The sequence below is a fragment of the Temnothorax nylanderi genome, unplaced genomic scaffold (genome assembly GCF_030848795.1).
Source record: "Temnothorax nylanderi isolate EJ_2023f unplaced genomic scaffold, tnyl_v1.0 TNYL_tig0180_pilon, whole genome shotgun sequence".
Taxonomy (NCBI): domain Eukaryota; kingdom Metazoa; phylum Arthropoda; class Insecta; order Hymenoptera; family Formicidae; genus Temnothorax; species Temnothorax nylanderi.
Window position 1 is genome coordinate 29283 of NW_027249242.1, and position 10426 is coordinate 39708.

Consider the following 10426-nt stretch of genomic DNA (forward strand, 5'->3'; position numbering starts at 1 on the left):
TCTGAAAAAATGTTATATATTTTATATAAGACATTTTATAAAACTATCAAAGATGTCATTATGACGTCTTTAAGACGTCTTATGTCCCCAATTTATGTTTTTGAAACATCTCAGAGACGTTTTACTTTGGACCACTTTTAGATATATTGTAAAATAAAAATTAATAATAGGAAAATGCGTTAACAAGAAGAAAAATATAAAAAAGAGCTAACGTTGCTTATAATAATTATAATATCAATCTAAAAGGATGCCACTTTATTATAAGAGTAGACTTCACATATAACTGATGTTATTAAATTGTGCCAAACCGTGATTTATATATCTTATAGTTCTTATATACTTATATACCGTTTATCATATTTTACGTACGAGAAACGGCATCCCGTCGGATGCCATCTAACAGCCATGTTATGTACAAATTGTCACGTCATATGTATTTTAGTCGATAATGTAAATATTTGTGTATGTTCCAAAAAAATGTCTCATAAAAGACAACTTTTAGACGTCTTTCTAAGATGTCATAAAAACGTCACTCTAATAAAGTCTTTAAGACTTTTATTTTTAAGACAATTATTTTTCTAAGATGTCTTATAGACGTTTTTTTGGTAATGTCTTAAAGACGTCTTTTTTTAAGACGTCATTAAGATATGCGTGTTGTCAGGGACGATATATTGAGATTTACAACTCTTTGTGCGCTTTGTCGTGACTATGGAAATCTGTCGAATTCAGCATTGAAAGCAGCGTTGATCTAAAAGTAAAATACATTGTAGACACCTTGTACATATTCTGTACATAATGCATTTAAAAGTATAATTATACAAGTGTTTGTTTCAATATCGTATATATCTTTCGTCTACTTTTCAATCTTGAGTCTCTCGTATTCGGGTCTTAACTCGCAGTAGATTCGTCAACATTTTTGGATATCTCACAACATTCGCAATTCGTCTATATTAGGTACTTTCCATCAGTTAATGACACAAGTTGACACAAGCGTCACTCTGTCTTTGTTGCTCACTAGATGTTGAAAAGAGACAGAATGACGCTTGTGTCGACTTGAGTCGCTAAATGAAAAGCACACATTATTAGTTGTAGTTATATGTCTTATGTTATATTATATAAAATTAATACATTACTTATAAGACGCTCTTCAATAAGAACTATTAAAAACCGGTGATTTTAGTTTAAATGGACGTATTTTGACGCCTGTTTATCCTGTAACTCCAATTAATTCTATTTTCACCATCAACGCTCCTACGTCACCTACATATATAAATATTTGTATATGTTCCAAATATCATTTCCTTACATTTGTGTGTGTAAAATAACAATTGAATATTTCGTAATCTTTAGTATTAACATTTCTACAGCACAATTTATTTAAAATAAATTGTTTATCTTTTGGTTACTGTAGATAGGTACTTATTTGATGGTAATATGTGTTATATAAAAGGGTTTATAAGCTAAAATATAGCTTAACATGAAAGGATCGAAAAACTTCACACTCAGCGATGGATAGAATTTTTAAACACAGAATTTAGTTTAAAAGGAAGCAACGTGTCGAGACGGCGGTGATGATACTGTGTACTCAAAGTACGATGAAAACGGAAACTGCTTCAAACTGGAAGTGTCTCGAAGTACGTAGAGTCGCGGTTTTTATAGGAAATTAAGGAGGCGGGTTTAATCTTTAGGATGATTTGATTGGTGGAGTTTTCTTCCGATTGTGGCTTAGATTTCGGTTTTCCGCCTATCTCTTGGCGAGTTAGCGAAAAATCATTGCGTATGAAGCAATTCCTAATTAGTGGTTATCCATTGGCGAATTCGGAGAGCTTCTGGTGGCAGTAATCGTTGAAGGTCTCACTCTTTCGCCATTCACGTGCTTCGAATTGTCTTCTAAGTTCCAATTTTCCGGGCCGTTGGTCGAACATGGATGCCCTAGCCGTTAACAGTTTCTCTGTGCTCATCTCGAAATGTCCTACTTTCGAGTGATACCAGCTGAAAGCTTTTTCTTTTAATTTAGAACCAATCAAAATCCTGGTGGCATTGTCATCCAACTCGTATGTATTTTTTAACAACAACTGAGTTCTCCATCGTATAAAATCAGCTCCGGAACCATTATAGTCACTCAGTAATTCACCAATATTTTTAATACTGATATTATAAATTCTTATCATCCTGCTCTTTAAAGCTACTGTCCCTTCCAGAGGCTTATCTTCATCAATTACTGTGAGACGTGGGTCTAAAATTAACTACGCGTTCTCAAAGCACCCACTTAGAAGGTATTTTTAGAAATTTGACCCCTAACGGGGTAAAAAAAGATAAAATATGTTATCACGGATTCCTCGGCAACGCCGTCAAGCTTAAGCTAGTGCTTTATAAAGTTCTTACTTTTTTGTGCATTTTCCGTTTTTTTCCAATGTGTAACTTCGTTTGAAAACTTCGGTGCTTTTGGCATACTCTCAAATATACTACTGTCATCTGACAGTTCAGTATCATTGCTGCTCATTGATGAGTTCCTATCTTTTTTTGCTCTATTTTTCCTTGATCTCTTACGATATTCATCTTTCTCGGTATTTGATGTAAGATCAGACTCTTCTTCGGCTGCAGACGACACGTGTGAAGGTTTTGATGTTGATACGTGTAACAGGGTAACTGTGGTGTCTGTACGGAAAGGCGTGAGATCAACGCGATTTTTGGCCGCGTGACTCAAGGAGTTCACTCATCCTTATGGCGTTTTTAATTTATGGTGGCCCATGCCCGGTAATTTTTGAGGTAATTAAAATTTCGTGTTCCATTTCGTGGAATTAGAGGGGTACGACACACAAGTCCATAATTTGTTTATTTTATTAGGTCCGAGTTATCTAAAAGGTTTGGTTATCATTTACTTTTTAATGAGCGATGACATTTTTGAGAATGCGTCGGGTCGCATCCGCTCGTCAATCGATAACCGCTGTTTATGATTTCCGCGAAAATTTACGAAGAAGAAAAAAAAGAGATAAGCTATTAAACAAACAAAAGAGATAAGTCATCAAACAGCCAGTTTGATTTGGTAACAAATTTCTAAGATCTTAAGATCGATATTAATATAAACTAAAAATATAAGAAATTAATAAAAGAAAAGTATGGAATACTTTGGTATCTGCTACAAAATTAAGAAAGAAGTCACTACTCAGAGAGACAATTATAGCAAACATAATTGAATTTGTTGTTAGTGTGAGCCTTATGGGTTTCTTTTGTCGTTAATTTATATATTTCGAGCGTGTTGCTAGACTTCTGTTTGTTTTCCTCTTTCATATATTCGGCATTCTAAATTTATAATAAGAGTATTTTTATTTTAAAAAATATATATTGTTATATCACGCACCTCGGACTACCGGGAGGGGGGGGGGGTTGCTCTATATTTTTGAGCCTACCAATATATACCGACAATAACTTGGGATAGCGAGTGCGCTAAAGACGCGAGATGTTTGCTCATTTTTTCTGTAATATGCATTGTGTGTACATGTGAGCGAATATAAATTTATTTGGTCTACTGTGCTGGAGTAAAGTGTGACTGTAAAGGTTCTCATCTACAAATATGTAACATGTAATGAATATATATCGAATTACGGTCTAAAGCAGTGGTAAAGTTTAGATGAGCATTATTGTGATTTAGAACAATCGAGATCAACCTTAATATGTAGAGATTAACGCACAATCGATTGACGTCAACAGTAGAATTGTGACCGATTCACAATTCTATGTGCAATTGTCATAGATATATAATCGATTTAACCACGATTGAAATCAATTGCAACGACTACAAGATCGTACTGGAGTGTTAAGGTTTGCTGAAATCAACTCTTTTTATTAAAATTTGAGGTGTCAATCTGTGTTCTTTTATTAGAATCACAAACTGATACTAAACGTTTATTTACTGTTTATTTGGCGGAATAAGTGTTTCAAAGATTTCTTTTTCCTCGATGTCATTGGTCAATCAAACTTTTTAAAACATTTGAAGCAACAAGAAGAACGTTTTTGTTGACAATGTGCTTTATATGTTAATTTTATTAGTTTATGACTTTCCAGCTTATTTTTTCTCTGTACTTTTATATATGTTCCATTGTCTTATTATCTTTATAATTTTTTTTCCATTGTTTGACTTATTTAATTTGTTTATATGATATGTTAGTTTAAATATTATGTTACGGCTGAAGAAGACTCAGTGAAGTCGTATCGTACCAATTTATATATGTATTTACTAATTAATAAGTTTATGATTTAACATCTACCGTTGCTCAATTATTGGTCCCTCTTCTTTCAATTTTGTTGGTAAGTTGAAGAATCAAGAAAATATAAAATGCAAAAAAATTATATGATTAAATAAAATCTCGAATTTAATGGAATGTATTATAGTGGACAACTTAATATAACATTATAAATGTATAGTGCTAAAACAATGTAATAATAATATGTTGAAATATGAAATAATTATACGTAAAATAATAACAGTAAGTTTATAATATAATAAATTTGCATTAATATAATAAATTAAAATATATTGAAATGGTAAAATAATAGTAGTGTGTTAAAACAGGTGTATAATAAAGTTATAATAATAATAATAATAATAATAATAATAATAATAATAATAATAATAATAATAATAATAATACATTAGAATGTATTGGTATAATAAGATAGTAGTAGTACGTCGAAAATATATAAAATTATAATGAGATTTTAATAATAATATACTAAGGTAATTGAAGTAGTAGTAGGATAATAATATAGAAAATATTCGGGAATAGAGGTTTATAATAGAAAGAAATGACAATAATAAAACATTAAATGAATAATATTAAATCAATCATATATCTTATCTAGTTGCAATTGCCCATAAAATAATATAAAATTTAAATGGTAAATCAATCACATATCTTACATGTTAACCCTCCGTTAGTTGCAACATCCAATAGATGCACGTATAAGCTACACTGCTTTTATATACTTTATTGCCTGGTCTGTTAGCCAAGGTTTGACCAGAACTTGCAAGTGCTAAGAAAAGAAAAATTGTTTAAAAAAGATGAGAAAAATAAAAAAATTAGTGTATCTATAAGATGTATTGTAAACATCATTTAATAATAATATAAAAAAATTGCCACTAACGGAGGGTTAAATGTTCAAAGATTAATGTACTGCCGTATCACAATTTTTTCCAGGCCGTTACTGGAGCATCATTATTCGACCGTTCTCGGACAATCTCAGGCGCGAATATATCAATAGAAAAAAAAGCGGACCATAAAAATTTTTTTATCCAAATTATATTTTAATAACAAAAGATTCTTATTATGATAAGGCAGCAGTTGTCGACAGTAATGTTTAAGATATCACATTAAAATCATACGAGTGATGTACGTAGATTAGATAGCGTACATATTATTACGGTTACGAGTAAAATTTTTGGCGAAGCAACAGCATATTTATTATTTTCATGCATTTTTATTGGTAGTTCAACATCTTCTTGAAAGTCCTGTATAACAATTTTATTAGCCATAACATTTTTTGACCTCCGTCACTTAATGCTATATACTCCGCTTCTGTAGACGACAATGCCACGCAGGATTGCTTCCTGCAGGCCCAACTGATAGCTGCTCCATGATACTTGAATATGTATCCGCTGTTCGATTTTCTATTCGTTCTGGATTCAGCCCAGTTTGCGTCTACGTAGCCTGTCAAATTCGATTTGTTCTTGATGTTGCTTCTAAGTTTCAACTTGTAATTTGCTGTACTCTTGAGGTATCTTGCAACTCGTTTAGCTTCTAGCCAGTCGGTTTCTGTTGGATTATTCAACTTTCTGCTTAATATTGCAACGCTAGCTGCTATGTCTGAACGTGTTGATACAGCTACATACATTAAGCTCCCGATTAAGCTTTGAAACTTTTTGTTGTTAGGTAATAGGATGTCATCTTCAAAACTCTCATATCCAACGCTGAGTGGTATGTTTAATCCTCTTGCGTCATGTAGCTAGAGCTTTTTTTCAGTTGTCCTTGTTTGTCCTTATTTATCAATGCTTCTTTGATTGTTTTCGGTTCACTGTGGTCGTTATTGTTATGATATTTGCGTATTTGTTTAATCTTAACGGAGGAACGCCTTTGTTTTTTTGCGTCGATACCCTAGGTTGATGCGTTCGATTCCTTTGAAATACTAAGTGCTTTTTTGAACAAAATATATTGAAATGGTAAAATAATAGTAGTGTGTTAAAACAGGTGTATAATAAAGTTATATTAATAATAATAATACATTAGAATATATTGGTATAATAAGATAGTAGTAGTACGTCGAAAATATATAAAATTATAATGAGATTTCAATAATGTTATGCTAATAAAGTAATTGAAGTAGTAATATGATAATAATGTAGAAGATCGTCGAGAATAGGTTTATAATAGGAAGGAATGGCAATAACAAAACATTGAATGAGTAATAATAGTATGTTTTTTTTTGCAATTCTTTGGTAATATAATAAAATTTAGCGCTCACAGCAGCACAACAGTAAAAAGAAAAAAAAGATGGTGACTTACTTTGGAAATCTGCGCGAAGACCGAGATTGTGGATTTACAATACTCCGCGGTTATGAACTGATGTCTGTCAGGCTGAGTGATGGTTGTGAAACCGTGCGATTAAAAATTTTTCAGATTAAAACATTTAAACTGCTTGATGGAAAAATTACTATTCCCAGCTCTGATTAATCCTTCGCGGTTAAATAGGCGTTCGGATAGCGGACGGCCCTTGTCGCCGCGAAATTTGTGAGAGTAGGCCTAGGTGTCGGCATGGGTCCAACAATTAAGGTATCTATATTTTGAGTTGTTTAAAAACATTTCGGAGGGATATTTATCCGTTCGTCACGACCAGGTACGCGGTATTTTTTCAGGTGGTTACTTCTATGAATAAATAGAGTGTGCTTAAACTTAGATTTTATTGTCGCTTATTGATTTCTTGTTTTCATGTAAAAGAAGAGAAGACAGATGGGGGGAGGGGATGGTGAAGGGGGAGAGCCGAGGATAGCGTGGCCGGAACGCGGAGACCGTTTATGATTCAAAAATTTGGCGAAGAGCTGTTGCTCCACTATACGAACCCGCCTGTTCCGTTCAATCCTTGCCCGTATTTTGAAAGCCAATGATTTGCGGCACAGTATTTTCGGGCTCACTAAAATTTTTCGAATTCTTTAGCTTTGAATTGGGAAAGTTTAAAGATAAACTATACATACACACACACATATATATATATATAAAATAAAACAAAGGAGACACTTTATGTAAATAGTTGTTATACATTTCGTGTGGATTCGGAAAGAGTCGCGTAGGTGCGTAGGTTTAACAAAGGTTTCAATTGAATCAAAACGCGCGGTGATCTTGTTAAAGTCTGACGCGGGTGGATTTTCAGTGGTTAAGTCGATGACCGGTGTAGGCGCAGTCAAGTCGATTAATTCCGGCGCAGGTAGATTCTTATTTTCTGTCGTCGGAGCGGAATGTAGTATAACGTGTAGTACAAGTAATCTATTTTTTCTTACTTATTCATTTACATTGTATGTGAATGGTATATGTCTGTTACATAACGGAAAAAATATCTGCGTTTTATTCTGTATATTCAATGTTAACGTGATTATCTATTTAATTATGAAAGCAATTAATTATTATAGGAACGATTTATGTCAATCAATCAATCAATCATCTTTATTTCTCTCCCTTTCCGGGGTTGGAAAGGCGTTTTTTTCAGTAAAAACGTTCCCAAAAACCTTTACAAGCGAAACTTATATGATATTCTGCTATATCCAATACACATGGCGTTTTGCAGGGACGATTTATGTAAATTTTGATAAAACACTTTATAATTCATAAATTCATAAATTCATAAATTAAAATGTTATTTTAAATGTTATCAAATTTACAGTCAAATGTTAAATTCAAGTCTTTTTATCATTTTATAATTAATTTTTACGATGCAAAGTCGCAAATAAAATTGTTTGCTTTTTCACAGGCTACGCAGTCATACGTTTAAAATTTGTGTATCCGAGGTAATTGAAGTTCTAATTACGCAATTGGAGTTAGTTCAAATTACCCTATTGGTGTAATTTTTTGACAGTGATTTAAAAGAAAATCGCGATTTATATATGATTCTGTCGTGGGAAAATGTCTCGATTTTTGGTTTCGAAGATTTTAATTGGTGGGGTGTTTCCACCCGGGGGTGTAGGTTTGAGCTTTAGCCTATCTATTGACGAGCTAGATATAGTTATCTATTTCTACGGCTGTTCATTGGCGAGTCTTGTCGTAAGGTCTCCCCCAACGTCTTATTTTAGGGGGTCCAAGCTATCGGTTCTTCCAGTGATTCATCCATTTTTTTATTATCACCGATTTCTCTTTTATTAGGGCTCTGGGTCCTAGGTTTATCTCGCGATGGGTGCTTACGTCATGGAAGGAATATACTGTCCGAATTTCATACCTATTTCTAGGTTTACGGGTTTGGGCTGGGCATTGATGAGTTAGTCAGTCTACAGGACATTTGTTTATACATATATATATAAATTGTATAACTTTTTAACGTCAAAATTTGTTAAATAGAAATACGTTTTCGTAATATTACATGTATTTGTAATAACTATTAAAATTTGAATTAAATTGCTAAAATTCACGTTGAGAATAGTAAAAAAGTTCTTCAGTTTATAAAAACATGAATTATAGTCATGAGTTAAGAATTAAACAATTTGTCCGGGTCAAACTTTAATGGGTTTGGCCAATATTCTTCGTTTCGGTGCATCTTAATAATTGTGTTGTGCCGCACCTTGGAATGCGTCTCAGGGCCGGCACCGGGTTCGTTGGATCCGCCGAAGGGAGAAAGAGAACAACACTCGCGAGATTTTGGTTGTAGATGCGTTTAATTAAAAAGGATAGATCTTGGATACACTTGGTTTACTTCACTTACTTTCCCTGACTTGCGAGTACACAGAATAATTATACGGAGTACTTGCGGTTAGCGCTTGGATCTTTGACTGCCCGCCGCTTCTCGGAAGGGCGGGCCTTTTATCGCTCGGAGATACTTCCTCGTTGCCGACTCAGCTGTCAGCGCTTTTGCTTCCGGGCTCGGGTCAGTAGCCTAGCGACCTGGTGAAGCCCGGAATGCCACCTCAGGTGTATTTGGCAATTGCCGGAACTTGCGCTGACAGCTCGATGTTGCAACCAGGTCAACTCGACTTCCGTCTTACAACATCCCTTCCCCCGTGACAAAAGAAAAACTGAGATATAAAGTTTTTTTGTTTTACAATTCTATTTTTTTCTTTTTCCATGGAGGTCACCTTTTTTTTCTATTTTCCCAGTTGCCTGCGGAAGTCGCGTCGCGTTTCCTTCTTTGTTTTCTTTTTCACTAACCATATGATCGTGATTATGATCCCTATTATAATTACACCTATGGACACGAAGCCCACGGGATATATTCATATATTACATATTTGTTGGATAGGAGGCTGACTTGGTTGTTTTCTAGTTCTTCGTTTATTTCTTCTAGGTTCAGGCTTAATTTCGTTAGCTTCGCGGGATTATTAATCACCGGTTCCAATCGTAGTTCTGTTCCTGGTTTATCGTTATTTCCAAGGTTTACGTGAAATGGTTGGCATTTTATGAATCGCACAACTCTTGGATACACAAGGGCAATGTGATTTAATTCTTACTTAAATACAAATTCTTACAAAGTGTGAGATGATATTTGTTTATAAATTCTATCAGCCGGACATCGGCTGTTAGAAATTTGTTTATAAATTCTATCAGTAAAAATGAAGAGGACACCGCGATGGTTAAATCGTCCTCGTCGCTCATCATGGTATGGAGAGTACTTGCAGTTAATTTTTTTTAACAGATTTCGTTTAACGAAATAAATTTTCGTTATGATTTCTAGGAAGGATCAAATCTGATGTACCGATAAGCATTACACCATCTAGCTTTGTGCAAGTTGTAAGTAAGCTCTTCTTAAATACTAGTCTAAACATTTTGGTTTTAAAGTGTACACGAGTGTACGCGCGCGAGTCTCATCTGGTAAAGCGAATGATTAGAGGCCTTGGGGCCGAAACGACCTCAACCTATTCTCAAACTTTAAATGGGTGAGATCTCTGGCTTTCTTGAACTATGAAGCCACGAGCATCTTTTAACGGATCAGAGTGCCAAGTGGGCCATTTTTGGTAAGCAGAACTGTCGCTGTGGGATGAACCAAACGCAGAGTTAAGGCGCCCAACTCGACGCTCATGGGACACCATGAAAAGTGTACACGAGTGTACATTTTAAGGGTGGGGAAAATAATCTTGATGTGCTGTCTGGGCTGGATTTCAAGGGTCTTGTCGGCACTTGGCAAATTAAATTTACGCATAGAATCTATGTTGACGCACTGACCAATATTGACGTTG

The 10426-nt window shown here is 34.2% G+C and overlaps 1 protein-coding gene across 1 annotated transcript; it reads right to left on the bottom strand.

Annotated features, from left to right (window-relative positions):
• Positions 1–5478: 5478 nt before the first annotated feature.
• On the bottom strand, positions 5479–5892 carry LOC139778360 (uncharacterized). Its single transcript, XM_071716260.1, has one exon. It carries the CDS (start codon positions 5890–5892, stop codon positions 5479–5481), a length of 414 nt encoding a protein of 137 aa, XP_071572361.1.
• Between the last annotated feature and the right edge of the window lie 4534 nt (positions 5893–10426).

Coding starts and splice junctions, on each gene's coding strand:
- LOC139778360 (XM_071716260.1), bottom strand. CDS start 5,892: ATGTATGTAGCTGTATCAACACGTTCAGACATAGCAGCTAGCGTTGCA.